We start from the raw sequence: 16372 nt of genomic DNA on the forward strand, positions 1-16372 counted from the left end.
TTCCTCATAGTGGTAAAACCTGGATGAGGAGTTCTTTCCCGGGTTACATGATCTTACCATTTGTTACCCTAGGACTTCTTGCTGTAATTCTCACCTAGTATTTGCAAAATGCTGTAATTAAGCCTCTAGAAACACTTCTTACATAAATGTTCCTAATGTTACTTCTTGGACTGAATGACCATAGTCATATATCTGTTCCAAAAAATTATTCAAAAATTCCATAGAATTTAGCAAAACCTTGATTTATTTACTTTTCTTTTGGGGGGGGGGCTGTTTTGCTCATTTTTCCCCCATCTCTTGGATAATATCTTGGGCATAATTCTTTTTTTTTTTTTTTTTTACATCTTTATTGGAGTATAATTGCTTTACAATGGTGTGCTAGTTTCTGCTTATAACAAAGTGAATCAGTTATACATATACATATGTCCATATCTCTCTTCCCTCTTGCGTCTCCCTCCCTCCCACCCTCCCTATCCCACCCCTCCAGGCAGTCACAAAGAACCGAGCTGATCTCCCTGTGCTATGTGGCTGCTTCCCACTAGCTATCTATTTTAAGTTTGGTAGTGTATATATGTCCATGCCACTCTCTTGCTTTGTCACAGCTTACCCTTCCCCCTCCCCATATCCTCAAGTCCATTCTCTAGTAGTGTTAGCATACGGTATTTGTCCTTCTCTTTCTGACTTACTTCACTCTGTATGACAGACTCTAGATCTATCCACCTCATTACAAATAGCTCAATTTCGTTTCTTTTTATGGCTGAGTAATATTCCATTGTATATATGTGCCACATCTTCTTTATCCATTCATCCGACGACGGGCACTTAGGTTGTTTCCATCTCCGGGCTATTGTAAATAGAGCTGCAATGAACATTTTGGTACATGACTCTTTCTGAATTCTGGTTTCCTCAGGGTATATACCTAGTAGTGGGATTGCTGGGTCATATGGTAGTTCTATTTGTAGTTTTTTAAGGAACCTCCATACTGTTCTCCATAGTGGCTGAACCAATTCACATTCCCACCAGCAGTGCAAGAGTGTTCCCTTTTCTCCACACCCTCTCCAGCATTTATTGTTTCTAGATTTTTTGATGATGGCCATTCTGACTGGTGTGAGATGATATCTCATTGTAGTTTTGATTTGCATTTCTCTAATGATTAATGATGTTGAGCATTCTTTCATGTGTTTGTTGGCAGTCTGTATATCTTCTTTGGAGAAATGTCTATTTAGGTCTTCTGCCCATTTTTGGATTGGGTTGTTTATTTTTTTGTTATTGAGCTGCATGAGCTGCCTGTAAATTTTGGAGATTAATCCTTTGTCAGTTGCTTCATTTGCAAATATTTTCTCCCATTCTGAGGGTTGTCTTTTGGTGTTGTTTATGGTGTCCCTTGCTGTGCAAGAGCTTTGAAGTTTCATTAGGTCCCATTTGTTTATTTTTATTTCCATTTCTCTGGGAGGTGGGTCAAAAAGGATCTTGCTGTGATCTATGCCATAGAGTGTTCTGCCTGTGTTTTCCTCTAGGAGTTTGATAGTTTCTGGCCTTACATTCAGGTCTTTAATCCATTTTCAGTTTATTTTTGTGTATGGTGTTAGAGAGTGATCTAATCTCATACTTTTACATGTAGCTGTCCAGTTTTCCCAGCACCACTTATTGAAGAGGCTGGCCTTTCTCCACTGGACATTCCTGCCTCCTTTATCAAAGATAAGGTGACCATATGTGCGTGGGTTTATCTCTGGGCTTTCTATCCTGTTCCATTGATCTATATCCCGGTTTTTGTGCCAGTACCATACTGTCTTGATTACAGTAGCTTTGTAGTATAGTCTGAAGTCAGGGAGCCTGATTCCTCTGGCTCCGTTTTTCTTTCTCAAGATTGCTTCGGCTATTCGGGGTCTTTTGTGTTTCCATACAAATTGTGAAATTTTTTGTTCTAGTTCTGTGAAAAATGCCAGTGGTAGTTTGATAGGGATTGCATTGAATATGTACATTGCTTTGGGTAGTAGAGTCATGTTCACAATGTTGATTCTTCCAATCCAAGAACATGGTATATCTCTCCATCTATTTGTATCATCTTTAATTTCTTTCATCAGTGTCTTATAGTTTTCTGCATACAGGTCTTTTGTCTCCTTAGGTAGGTCTACTCCTAGATATTTTATTCTTTTTGTTGCAGTGGTAAATGAGAGTGTTTTCTTGATTTCACTTTCAGATTTTTCATCATTAGTGTATAGGAATGCCAGAGATTTCTGTGCATTGCTTTTGTGTCCTGCTACTTTACCAAATTCATTGATTAGCTCTAGTAGTTTCCTGGTAACAATATTTAGGATTCTCTATGTATAGTACCATGTCATCTGCAAACAGTGACAGCTTTACTTCTTCTTTTCCGATTTGTATTCCTCTTATTTCTTTTCCTTCTCTGATTGCTGTGGCTAAAACTTCCAAAACTATGTTGAATAAGAGTGGTGACAGTGGGCAACCTTGTCTTGTTCCTGATCTTATTGGAAATGCTTTCAGTTTTTCACCATTGAGGACGATGCAGGCTGTGGGTTTGTCATACATGGCCTTTATTATGTTGAGGAAAGTTTCCTCTTTGCCTACTTTCTGCAGGGTTTTTATCATAAATGGGTGTTGAATTTTGTGGAAAGCTTTCTCTGCATCTATTGAGATGATCATATGGTTTTCCTCCTTCAATTTGTTAATATGGTGTATCACGTTGATTGATTTGCATATATTGAAGAATCCTTGCATTCCTGGAATAAACCCCACTTGATCATGATGCATGATCCTTTTAATGTGCTGTTGGATTCTGTTTGCTAGTATTTTGTTGAGGATTTTTGCATCTATGTTCATCAGTGATATTGGCCTGTAGTTTTCTTTCTTTGTGACATTCTTGTCTGGTTTTGGTATCAGAGTGATGGTGGCCTTGTAAAATGAGTTTGGGAGTGTTCCTGTCTCTGCTATATTTTGGAAGAGTTTGAGAAGGACAGGTGTTAGCTCTTCTCTAAATGTTTCATAGAATTCGCCTGTGAAGCCATCTGGTCCTGGGCTTTTGTTTGTTGGAAGATTTTTAATCACAGTTTCAATTTCAGTGTTTGTGATTGGTCTGTTCATATTTTCTATTTCTTCCTGATTCAGTCTTGGCAGGTTGTGCATTTCTAAGAATTTGTCCATTTCTTCCAGATTGTCCATTTTATTGGCATAGAGTTGCTTGTAGTAATCCCTCATGATTTTTTTTATTTCTGCAGTGTCAGTTGTTACTTCTCCTTTTTCATTTCTAATTCTATTGATTTGAGTCTTCTCCCTTTTTTTCTTTTTTTCTTTTTGTTTTTCTTTTTTTTTTATTTTTTGCGATACACGGGCCTCTCACTATTGTGGCCTCTCCCGTTGCGCAGCACAGGCTCCGGACGCGCAGGCTCAGCGGCCATGGCTCACAGGCCCAGCCGCTCCGCGGCATGTGGGATCCTCCCGGACCGGGGCACGAACCCGTGTCCCCTGCATCGGCAGGCTGTCCATTTTATTGGCATAGAGTTGCTTGTAGTAATCCCTCATGATTTTTTTTATTTCTGCAGTGTCAGTTGTTACTTCTCCTTTTTCATTTCTGATTCTATTGATTTGAGTCTTCTCCCCTTTTTTTCTTGATGAGTCTGGCTAATGGTTTATCAATTTGTTTATCTTCTCAAAGAGCCAGCTTTTAGTTTTATTGATCTTTCCTATCATTTCCTTCATTTCTTTTTCATTTATTTCTGATCTGATCTTTATGATTTCTTTCCTTCTGCTAACTTTGGGGTTTTTTTGTTCTTCTTTCTCTAATTGCCTTAGGTGCAAGGTTAGGTTGTTTATTCGAGATGTTTCCTGTTTCTTAAGGTAGGATTGTATTGCTATAAACTTCCCTCTTAGAACTGCTTTTGCTGCATACCATAGGTTTTGGGTCGTCGTGTCTCCATTGTCATTTGTTTCTAGGTATTTTTTGATTTCCTCTTTGATATCTTCAGTGATCACTTCGTTATTAAGTAGTGTATTGTTTAGCGTCCATGTGTTTGTATTTTTTACAGATCTTTTCCTGTAATTGATATCTAGTCTCATAGCGTTGTGGTCGGAAAAGATACTTGATACCATTTCAATTTTCTTAAATTTACCAAGGCTTGATTTGTTACCCAAGATATGATCTATCCTGGAGAATGTTCCATGAGCACTTGAGAAAAATGTGTATTCTGTTGTTTTTGGATGGAATGTCCTATAAATATCAATTAAGTCCATCTTGTTTAATGTATCACTTAAAGCTCGTGTTTCCTCATTTATTTTCATTTTGGATGATCTGTCCATTGGTGAAAGTGGGGTGTTAAAGTCCCCTACTATGAATGTGTTACTGTCGATTTCCCCTTTTATGGTGGTTACTATTTGCCTTATGTATTGAGGTGCTCCTATGTTGGGTGCATAAATATTTACTATTGGTATATCTTCTTCTTGGATCGATCCCTTGATCATTATGTAGTGTCCTTCTTTGTCTCTTCTAATAGTCTTTATTTTAAAGTCTATTTTGTCTGATATGAGAATTGCTACTCCAGCTTTCTTTTGGTTTCCGTTTGCATGGAATATCTTTTTCCATCCCCTCACTTTCAGTCTGTATGTGTCTCTAGGTCTGAAGTGGGTCTCTTGTAGACAGCATATATATGGGTCTTGCTTTTTTATCCATTCAGCCAGTCTGTGTCTTTTGTTGGGAGCATTTAATCCATTTACATTTAAGGTAATTATCGATATGTATGTTCCTATTCCCATTTTCTTAATTGTTTTGGGTTCGTTATTGTAGGTCTTTTCCTTCTCTTGTGTTTCTTGTCTAGAGAAAGTCCTTTAGCATTTCTTGTAAAGCTGGTTTGGTGGTGCTGAACTCTCTCAGCTTTTGCTTGTCTGTAAAGGTTTTAATTTCTCCATCAAGTCTGAATGAGATCCTTGCTGGGTAGAGTAAGCTTGGTTGTAGGGTTTTCTCCTTCATCACCCTAAATATGTCCTGCCAGTCCCCTCTGGCTTGCAGAGTTTCTGCTGAAAGATCAGCTGTTAACCTTATGGGGATTCCCTTGTGTGTTATTTGTTGTTTTTCCCTTGCTGCTTTTAATATGTTTTCTTTGTATTTAATTTTTTACAGTTTGATTAATTTGTGTCTCAGTGTGTTTCTCCTTGGATTTATCCTGTATGGGACTCTCTGTGCGTCCTGGACTTGATTAACTATTTCCTTTCCCATATTAGGGAAGTTTTCAACTATAATCTCTTCAAATATTTTCTCAGTCCCTTTCTTTTTCTCTTCTTCTTCTGGGACCCCTATAATTCGAATGTTGGGGGACCTAATGTTGTCCCAGAGGTCTCTGAGACTGTCCTCAGTTCTTTTCATTCTTTTTTCTTTATTCTGCTCTGCAGTAGTTATTTCCACTAGTTTATCTTCCAGGTCACTTACCCGTTCTTCTGCCTCAGTTATTCTGCTATTGATCCCATCCAGAGTATTTTTAATTTCATTTATTGTGTTGTTCATCGTTGCTTATTTCCTGTTTAGTTTTTCTAGGTCCTTGTTAAGTGTTTCTTGCATTTTGTCTATTCTATTTCCAAGATTTTGGATCATCTTTACTATCATTATTCTGAACTCTTTTTCAGGTAGACTGCCTATTTCCTCTTCATTTGTTAGGTCTGGTGGGTTTTTATCTTGCTCCTTCATCTGCTGTGTGTTTTTCTGTCTTCTCATTTTGCTTATCTTACTGTGATTGGGTTCACCTTTTTGCAGGCTGCAAGTTCGTAGCTCCCGTTGTTTTTGATGTCTGTCTCCAGTGGCTAAGGTTGGTTCAGTGGGTTGTGTAGGCTTCCTGGTGGAGGGGACTAGTGGCTGTGTTGTGGTGTATGAGGCTAGATCTTGTCTCTCTAGTGGGCAGGTCCACGTCTGGTGGTGTGTTTTGGGGTGTCTGTGGACTTATTATGATTTTAGGCAGCCTCTCTGCTAGTGGGTGGGGTTGTGTTCCTGTTTTGCTATATGGTTGGCATAGGTTGTCCAGCACTGTAGCTTGCTGGTCGTTGAGTGAAGCTGGGTGCTGGTGTTGAGATGGAGATCTCTGGGAGATTTTCGCCGTTTGATATTATGTGGGGCTGGGAGGTCTCTTCTTGACGAGTGTTCTGAAGTTGGCTCTCCCACCTCAGAGGCAGAGTCCTGACTCCTGGCTGGAGCAGCAAGAGCCTTTCATCCACTCGGCTCAGAATAAAAGGGAGAGAAAGTAGAGAGAATTAGTAGAAGTAGGAGGAAATAGGAAAGAAAGAAAGAAAGATCCTGGCTACAGCACCAAGAGCCTTTCATCCACACGGCTCAGAATAAAAGGGAGAAAAAGTAGAAAAGAGAGAGGGAGGGAGGGAGGGAGAGAGAGAGAGAGAGAGAGAGAGAGAGAGAGAGAAAGAAAGAAAGGAAGGAAGGAAGGAAGAAAGAAAGAAAGAAAGAAGGAAGGAAGGAAAGAAGGGAGGGAGGGAAGGAAGGAAAGAAGAGAGGGAAGGAAGGAAGGAAGGAAGGAAGGAAGGAAGGAAGAAAAGAATGAAAGAGGAAAGAGGATAAAATATAGTAAGTTAAAATAAAATAAAGTTATTAAAATAAAAAATAATTATTAAGGAAAAAATTTTTTTAAGAAAAAAAAACGGACGGATAGAACCCTAGGACAAATGGTGACAGCAAAGCTATACAGACAAAATCTCACACAGAAGCATACACATACACACAAAACGAGGAAAAGGGGAAACAATTGTAAATCTTGCTCTCAAAGTCTCCCTCCTCAATTTGGGATGATTCATTGTCTATTCATGTATTCCACAGATGCAGGGTACAGCAAAGTTGATTGTGGAGCTTTAATCCTCTGCTTCTGAGGCTGCTGGGAGAGATTTCCCTTTCTCTTCTTTGTTCTCACAGCTCCCCGGGCTCAGCTTTGGATTTGGCCCTGCCTCTGCGTGTAGGTCGCCAGAGGGCGTCTGTTCTTCGCTCAGACAGGACGGGGTTAAAGGAGCAGCTGCTTCAGGGATTCTGCCTCACTCAGGACGGGGGGAGGGAGGGGTGCAGATGCGGGGCGAGCCTGCGGCGGCAGAGGCCAGCGGGACATTTCACCAGCCTGAGGCGCGCCGTGCGTTCTCCCGGTAAAGTTGTCCCTGGATCCCGGGACCCTGGCAATGACGGGCTGCACAGGCTCCCCAGAAGGGAGGTGTGAAGAGTGACCTGTGCTCGCACACAGGCTTCTTGGTGGCGGCAGCAGCAGCCTTAGCGTCTCATGCCCGTCTCTGGGGTCTGTGCTTTTAGTCGCGGCTCACGCCCGTCTCTGGAGCTCCTTTTTTTTTTTTTCCCCGGTATGCCAGGCTCCGGACGCGCAGGCTCAGCGGCCATGGCTCACGGGATCTTCCCGGACCGGGGCACGAACCTGCGTCCCCTGCATCGGCAGGCGGACTCTCAACCACTGCACCACCAGGGAAGCCCCTCTAGGGCTCCTTTAAGCAGCGCTCTCAATCCCTTCTCCTCGCACACCAGGAAACAAAGAGGGAAGAAAAAGTCTCTTGCCTCTTCGGCAGGTCCAGACTTTTCCCCGGACTCCCTCCCGGCCAGCCGTGGTGCACTAACCCCCTGCAGGATATGTTCACGCCGCCAACCCCAGTCCTCTCCCTGCGCTCCGACCGAAGCCCGAGCCTCACCTCGCAGCCCCGCCCGCCCCGGCGGGTGAGCACACAAGCCTCTCGGGCTGGTGAGTGCCGGTCGGCACCGATCCTCTGTGCGGGAATCTCCCCGCTTTGCCCTACGCACCCCCGTTGCTGTGCTGTCCTCCGCGGCTCCGAAGCTCCCCGCTCCGCCTCCCGCAGTCTCCGCCTGCGAAGGGGCTTCCTAGTGTGTGGAGACCTTTCCTCCTTCACAGCTCCCTCCCACTGGTGCAGGTGCCGTCCCTATTCTTGTGTCTCTGTTATTTCTTTTCTCTTTTGCCCTACCCAGGTACGTGGGGAGTTTCTTGCCTTTTGGGAGGTCTGAGGCCTTCTGCCATCATTCAGTAGGTGTTCTGTAGGAGTTGTTCCACATGTAGATGTATTTCTGGTGTATCTGTGGGGAGGAAGGTGACCTCCACGTCTTACTCTTCCGCCATCTTCCCGATCCCCCCCCATAATTCCTTCAGTCACTTTTACAAGTTTTCTTTATTGTGGTAAAAAATACATAATGTAAAATTTATTATCTTAACCATTTCTCAGTGTATAGTTCAGTAATGCTGCATTCACATTGTTGTACAACCAATTTCCAGAACTTTTTCATCTTGCAAAACTGAAACTCTATATCCATTAATCAATTCCCGTTTTCATCTCCCCCAGCCCCTGGCAGCCACTGTTTCACTTTCTGTCTCTATGAATCTGACTACTCTAGATACTTCATATATGTGGAATCATGCAGTATTTGTCCTTTTGTGACTGGCTTCTTCCACTAAACGTGATGTTTTTAAGGTTTGTCCATATTGTAGCATGTGTCAGAATTTCCTTTTTTTTAAAATAAATTTTTATTGGCATATAGTTTCTTTAGAATGTTGTGTTAGGTTCTGCTGTACAGCAAAGTGAATCAGCTATACGTATACCTGTATCCCCTCTTTTTTGGGTTTCCTTCCCAGTTAGGGCACCACAGAGCATTGAGTAGAGTTCCTTCGGCTATACAATAGGTTCTCATTAGTTATCTATTAGAATTTCCTACCTATTTAAGGCTGAATAATATCCCATTGTATGTATACACCACATTTTGTTTATTCATTCATCTGTTGATGGACATTTGGGTTGCTTCCACCTCTTGGTTATCGTGAATAGCATTGCTATGAACATGGATGTGCAAGTATCTTTTCTAGATCCTGTTTTCAGTTCTTTTGCATAACTACCCAGAAGTGGAATTGCTGGATCATATGGTAATTCTATTTTTAATTTTTTGAGGAACCACCCTACTGTTTCCATAGTGGCTGCACCATTTTATATCCCACCAGCATCACTCAAGCGTTCTAATTTCTCCACATTCTGTTCAACGCTTGTTATTTTCTGGGAGATAAAACACACACACACACACACACACACACACACGTGCCATTCTCACAGATGTGAGGTGATACCTCATTGTGGTTTTGATTGCATTTCCCTGATGATTAATGATGTTGAGCACCTTTTCATATGCTGTTGGTCATTTGTATGTCTTTTTAGGAGAAATGTCCATTTAAGTCCTTTGCCCATTTTTTAATTGGGTTTTTTAGTTGTTGTTGAGTTGGAGTTCTTTCTATCTTTTCAGTTACTTTTTGAGAGTAAAAAGTCCTCTAGGCACCTTTAGTAACATCTATCTCATATTAGTAATTAATATGCTGCCTCCAGTGTCATAATCAAACTCCAAACAGTATTTCAAACTAAGTGTCTCCCTCCTAATTTGGCCTGCTTTGGGCTGAAATGCCTAAAGTGGGGATGCAGGCATGGTCGACTTCTGCCCTTCCTCCTGGCCCAGAAACAGGCTTCATAGCTAGAGCAAAGGAAGGGAGAGAGGTAAGGCAGCAACGTTCACTGCTCTTGGGGGATGTTCAGTGCTGATTCTTCTGTGTGTTCCTCAGACCCCTCATGTGCCACCTGGGCTCTTTCCCCTCCTGCAATTCCCTTACTTCAGTGGTGCCTCCTCCAGGCAGCCCTGGGTCCCTGGTTCCCCTCCAGACTGCCCCTCTCTCCCCCATCCACATGGCTAGCACCTGAACCTCAAGCATCACTCAATAACAGATGTCTTCCCAGCACAAATGCCTCTTCTCCAGGCCCCTGGCAGCCACCGTCCTTGCCTTTGGACTTTTCCTGGTGTAAATAGAACCTCAAGTCTGTGCCCCACAGACTCCAGGAGTTTATCTGAGTGGTCTCATTAGAGATCCTCTCACTTGGCTTAGCCCCCTTTCCTCTGCTGGGGAGGGGACGTGGGAACACACCATGCTCCAACAATGTTTTTCAAAGAAATTCTCTACTCTGGCTGCTTCTGCCTCAGCTCTGATTTTCCTAGGACCTTGAGGTGGCTGTTTTGGTCACCTCATTGGCTAGTTCTGAGTAGGTGATCAAGCACATCACTTCAGAACACGGGAGTAAGTGCCATTTATTATTTGTTACGACGTTTTGGGGCATCCCTGGCTGAAACTCAGGCATGAGTCCCATTTTAACATCCTGTTTTCTGTTTATTGATCCCCAACTACAATCCAGACCTGTTAGGCCCTTAATACATATTATGTTACAGCCTTTCAAAGAGTCTGGTCCATAACTCCAGGATGTACTATTTAAACTACAGATCTAAGAAGATAAAAATCTGGCTAGAGATTTATCTTTTCAAATTATTTTAGTCAACTGTAAGTTTAGGCAATTATGCTTTAAAGGTATTTCGACCCTTGTGATAAACCCAGTCAAAGTTGTTGGCAGGAAAGTGGCCTGTTGCTTGAATGACCTTCCCAGGCAAGTTCAGGTGAGACTCTTTTACATAACTGCTTTAAATGGAAATCACTTACATCTGGGGAATTTGGTTTTTAGCCATTTTACACACAGGTGTTACACAGCCCTTGGGTAAAAAGGTGAAACTCGAAGCTTCTCAGTTAAGTGGAATGCTCGAAGTGATAAATATTTTTTGATTTTCTGGTTAACTAGTCAAAAACTCCTTGCAGTTTCAGTTTTAGTTTTTTAAAAAAGTACTTCTGAAATGTGTCAGCTTTCTTTCCTATGTTAGATCATAACTGAATCCTTATTTGGTTAGGAATATTACAATTCGCAAGGCTCATTATATGAATTCTTTGTACCATTATAGATCTAAGAGTTGTAGAAAATTAAGGATCTGCCTGAATTTTTGTGCTTGAATTCCCAATTCGAACTTATTTTGGTTCTTTCTAACGTTCTAACTTATTTTGGTTTCTTTCTAACGTTCACTTAACTGAAAGCCCTGTTTGGTAAGGTCTGGATCAAAGTGTAGACTTCGGTTTGGTTTCAAAGAACAGGACTAGAATGGGCCCTTTCCCTTGGACATAGTAAAGGATTCAATGCCAATGCCAGAATGGTTATCTCTAAAAGCGCATCATTTTTACTTGGGGAGTAGAAGGGGACTGGCGATCATTGTCTCACAGACATAAATAACAAGAACACTCACTTTTGTAGAGCGGTTACTACATGCCAAGCACTATTCTAAATGTTTTCATACCGAGGACCTTTTAATCTTCACATCAGCCTGATGAGGCATGTGCCATTCTCATCTCCATTTTATGGATTAGAAAATGAAAGCTTGGAGAGGTTAACTAGCTTTTCTAAGGTCACATAAGGTCAAACCCAGGTCGGCTCAATTCTGGAGCCCAGTTACTACTCAGTGTTTGACCCCATCTACCTGGGAAGTTTGTTGCCCCCAGTTGCATAGGCAAGACAGTCTACCACAATGAAAGCACAGACTGGAAGTCAGAAGTCCTAGGCTCAGGCTTCAGCCCATGCGCTAACTGCTGGGTGACCATGGTCACTGCAGTTGATGGTTATGGACCCAAGTACTCACATCTATCAAATGAGCGCACTGGGGACTTCCCTGGCGGTCCAGTGGTTAAGACTCCGCGCTTCCACTGCAGGGGGCACGGGTTCCATCCCTGGTCGTGCAAGTTCCACACGCCACCCAGTGAGCCAGTAAATAAATAAATAAAAATTTAAAACAACAAAAATGAGGGCATTGGACCAAAATCGCAGCTTCCCACTGTGTTCCTCAGAGTCCTGGTGCCCTCAGCAGCCTCACTAGGCTGCAGTGTCCCCTTTTTCTCTTTTGTACGTTGGGATTCCACTTGTTTGGATGGACAGGGGTGGGTGGGGACATGGAGAAGTTTCCATTGGAAAAAATGTAAAAAAGCAATAAATAAAAACAGGACAACGAATCAAATAACTACCTGGGTCCTCTGTAGGCCTGAGGTTTTTTGACACTTGAGACTATTTTTTCTTCCATTTTGAGGGGAGACACATGCTCCTGGTTTTTTTCCACTGATCAAAGATATTACTTTCCCACCCAGTGGAGTCACTCAGGTATTGGCACCGTGTTTGTGTTAGAAAGGGATAGTTGACTATTTCTTGGCCTGATGACTGTCACAAGTTTTAGGGGATGAGGGACTGAGACAAGTGAGTAGTTAGTTTCAATGCACATCTGATTTTTTACTGACTCTGCTGGGGAGATGTGGGCGGTGGATGCCCACACTTCCAAACAATTGTCTGACACCAGCTGGTGTCAATTCAACTCACTTCTCTCAGTCCTGACTTTCTACCTGGAGATAGCATCAGATTGCACAGGTTATGGGCTCAGTCCTACCAGACTGCCCCCATCTAATTAGATGCCAATTGCAGATTTATGTTGCTCAATTAATTTGCCTAGAGGGGCTCAGGGAACCACTTCACTTACTAGTTTATATATATATATGTTTATATATAAAGAATAGAACTCAGGAACAGCCAGATGGAAGAGATGAATGGGGAAAGGGGCATAGAGCTTCCATGCTTTTGGAGCTAGTCACTCTCCCAGCACCTCCATGTGTTCCCAACTCAGAAGCTCTCCTTACCAGTCCTTTTAGCTTTTTATGGAGGCTTCACCACATAGTCGTGATCAATTAAATCATTGGCCATGGGTGACTGAACTCAGCCTCCAACCCTTCGCCCCGCCCCGAGAGCTTGGGGGTGGGACTAAAAGTTCTAACCCTCTAATCACATGATTGGTTCTACTGGCAACCAACCTCCATCTTTGGGTGCTTTCCACAAGTTACCTCAGTAGCAGAACAGGAGACACCTTTATGCTCTCATCACTTAGGAAACTGCAAGGGTTTTAGTTCTGTGACAGAAACAGGGACAAAGACCAAATATGTATTTCTTACTGTATATCACAATATCACAGTCATTTTTCCCACAGAGAAGCCGACGCTTCAGAGCAGACACTCTTTAGACGGCTCCAAACTTGCGGAGAAGGTTGAAACCGCGCAGCCACTGTGGATAACGTTGGCACTGCAAAAGCAGAAGGGGTTTCGGGAGCAGCAAGCGACTCGAGAGGAGAGGAAGCAAGCCAGGGAGGCCAAACAGGCAGAAAAACTCTCCAAAGAAAACGTAAGTAGCTTAGTCTTCAGCTTTAACTTTGTTTTCCTGAGCTTGGCTCTCTTTTGTTGGCTGCGCTGCGCAGCTTGCGGGATCTTAGTTCCCCAGCCATGGACTGAACCTGGGCCCCAGCAGTGAAAGGGCCGAGTCCTCACCACTGGACCGCCAGGGAATTCCTGAGCTTGGCTCTTTTAGTTCACAGGATTTAAGACAACAATAACAAAACAAGGCTAGCTGAGAGTGGTGGAGAATACTTAGACAGTAGAGCAATAAATAAGCTGACCACTGTTAAGACAAGGAGGCATTTTAGGTTAGAAATTTGGTTTCCTTATGCTCTTAGGTTAGCCTGATTTGGCAGAATCCGCTCACACAGGTTATATGAGAAATACAAAAAGCATTTTATTTGAGCAGTGAGTCGAGAGGAAATTAGGAATCTTGCTCTGTGGCCCTGACGGTATAGTTAATTTGAAGGGCTCTTCTGGGAAAGTATGTAGCGTCCCCTCTTCGGGACATCTGCACTGAGCGGCTCCGTGGTTGAGCACACACTGCTCCCCCGTGCAGTCTGGCCCCTCCTCTGGGGCCAGAGAACGGGGGCTGGCCAATGGAAGCCTCCAAGGCCTTGCTTTGCATGGTCAGTCTCCCCCTGACTTTCTCTGTCCATCCAGGTCAGTGTCAGCCCGCAGCCTGGAAGCAGCAGTGTCAGCAGAGCTGGTTCCCTGCACAAGTCTACCACTCAGCCAGAAGAGAAGAGGCCAGAGACAGCAGCGTCCAGGCCCGAGCGCCGAGAACAGCTGAAAAAGGCCAACACTCTTCCTACATCTGTGACAGGTAGAGAACAGGTCCATTTCTATTTAACCGTACTTAAAGGTTTTTCTTCTTAGGGTGTGTTTTATTTCCTCTAGCGTCATAACTAGCACAGCATTTTAGGCATTTCAGAGCACAAGCTGTCTCACAACCCCATTCATCAACTCTGACACTGATAAAGCTCGTCTGATAAAGATCATCAGAAACTCACCCACTATCAGTGGGGTGATGATAAACTTTTAACAATCAGCTCTTCAGGGAGTGGAGAGACCTCTGATTTGTAGTATTTGCTGTGGTGTAAATACTCCCAACCATGGCTAATTTCAAGCTACTAATGTGATATCAAGTGACTCGTTAAATTCCTGAACCTTTAACAAGGTGATATGAGCCCTCTCCAACTCCACTGCCTGTAGTCCAACAAAATTAGGTTTATTAACTTCCTGCAGCAAGGAAGACTGCACACCATAAGAACCTTCTAAACAAAACAAGAGATAAGATTATATTAGAATTCAGGGGAAAGGGTGAATTTTAGGTAAAATTTAAATGAAGCAGTGACTCAAAGCAAAGTAGTTGATATCAAGCCTGAGCTGAAAAGTGGACTCAGGAGCCTGTTTCCTTTGACACCACAAACTTAAGGTAAATGTGAGGAAGCTGTGTTGGCAAACCCCTACCTGGAGCTGTGCTCCAGTTGGAAATGCAAATTGTTTCTCTGAATCATGGTCATCCAACTGGCTCAGATGCTCCGGGCAAAAGTGGGGTGGTCCCTGGTCCCTTCTCACTGATGTGATTTCAGACAGCAAATTTCTGACCCAGGTGTGACTTTACAGAGCAAAGTTGTTGTGCTCTAAGTCCTTGATGTTAATTAACAACAGCAGTGTTTATATGTTCATGACACATAGGAGACACATGCACATTAAAAAAAAAAACTCTTTATTCTGTTAAAAGATAAAATGATCCAATAATGTTTGTAACTATTTCTGTGTTACATATCACTTGGAGGATGGAGAGTGAAAGAACTTCCTCTCGGGTTATTAGGGCATCTGTTTTCCCACTAGGCAGCCCTGTTCCTCAGAGGACACCCAGCTTCTGGATCCAAGATATTTTTATGCCTTGGATACCTGCTAGCTGAGGTCTGGAAATGTAAAGAGGTCTCACTATTAAAGCTATATTTACTATTTGGTGAGGAGAAAAGAACTTTATATTTGAAAACCACTTTGGAGCACTTTCTCAAGAACCTCCAAGGGCATTATTTCATTTGATCTTATACCCAGGAATTAAGGATTCTAAACATCATACTGGTGTGTGTCAAGAGAGAACTCTTGCAGAATAGTGAAAGCTCCAAAGTCAAAGAGATCAACCTCTGTCTGCCTGATTTCTTAGAGCACCAAAGGGTTAATGCAATTCAGAACTGGTTCCACCACACAAAGCCTCACCACACAAAGGAACGCTCACCACACAAAGCCTCTAAGGTCTGATAAATAGTGATAGCATGCAAAGGAATTGTTAGAGGAGTCTGAGTGATAAGAGCTGGCAGGATCCATGGGCCTCAGAGGGAGGAGGGACCCAGGGCATGCTTGGTAGAGGAGGTAGCTTTTAACCTCACCAGCTAACAGGTTCAAACTTCAAACTACTTGGTTTAAGCTTTTTCTTCATGAAATTGACTGGTTGTATGCCTAGAATCACAGAATTTACCTCTTATTATTACACAGGCATAGCTTCTGTGCACAGAGAAAATTAGGTTTCTAGAAATTCTCTGAAATTAGAAGCGACTGCACTGTGATCACCGTAATTCTGTATGTAACAGTTATGATCACGTAGCTTTCTTTCTTTAATTCTTCTCGCCAAACATACCCAGTGTTTCACTGGGTTTTCCTTTCTGAATCTCATACTTCTGCTAAATCAAAATGTGGCTCTGACTTATTCCTTTCTCCTTTTCCTTCAAAATGCAATCTAGTGGAGATCTCTGATTCGGCTCCCCCAGCACCACTGGTGAAAGAAGTCACAAAGAGATTCTCTACCCCAGACGCTGCCCCCGTGTCAACAGAACCAGCCTGGCTGGCTTTGGCCAAAAGGAAAGCCAAGGCCTGGAGCGACTGTCCACAGATTATTAAGTAAAGAGTGACTCTTATCCATTCCTACTGCCAGTTATTGGCTCTTCTCTTGCCCTTTTTATTTATTTATTTTTTATATGAGGTAAAGAAAGAAACGAAGCTAGGGGAAAGCAGCATGTTTTATAGGCTCTAAAATAATGTTCAGAAACTGAACTGGTGGTGTTCCTTGTAAAGAGTGTATTTGCACAGCCCTAGGTCCTGGAGCCTTGAGGTCCTCCTAATTCTAAAGAGAAAATTCTGTCCTAGGGACCACATGAAGCAAAAGCTCCAGACTGAGAACTTCTCACGAGCGCCTGCCACACCCATTCCATGGCCCTTCCACACACATACACCCACATACCATTCAGAAGATGTAC

The 16372-nt window shown here is 42.9% G+C and overlaps 1 protein-coding gene across 1 annotated transcript in view; it reads left to right on the forward strand.

Annotated features, from left to right (window-relative positions):
* Window positions 1-16020, forward strand: part of CRACD (capping protein inhibiting regulator of actin dynamics) — a 35551-nt gene extending 19531 nt beyond the window's left edge. Inside the window, exons 7-9 of the mRNA XM_007471264.1 lie at window positions 12923-13113; window positions 13767-13929; window positions 15860-16020. Coding sequence (XP_007471326.1) covers window positions 12923-13113; window positions 13767-13929; window positions 15860-16020 — 515 coding nt within the window. The remainder of the gene's footprint in view (window positions 1-12922; window positions 13114-13766; window positions 13930-15859) is intronic.
* The last annotated feature ends 352 nt before the right edge of the window (window positions 16021-16372 follow it).

The sequence above is a fragment of the Lipotes vexillifer genome, unplaced genomic scaffold (genome assembly GCF_000442215.2).
Source record: "Lipotes vexillifer unplaced genomic scaffold, Lipotes_vexillifer_v1.1 scaffold1191, whole genome shotgun sequence".
NCBI classification, from domain to species: Eukaryota; Metazoa; Chordata; class Mammalia; order Artiodactyla; family Lipotidae; genus Lipotes; species Lipotes vexillifer.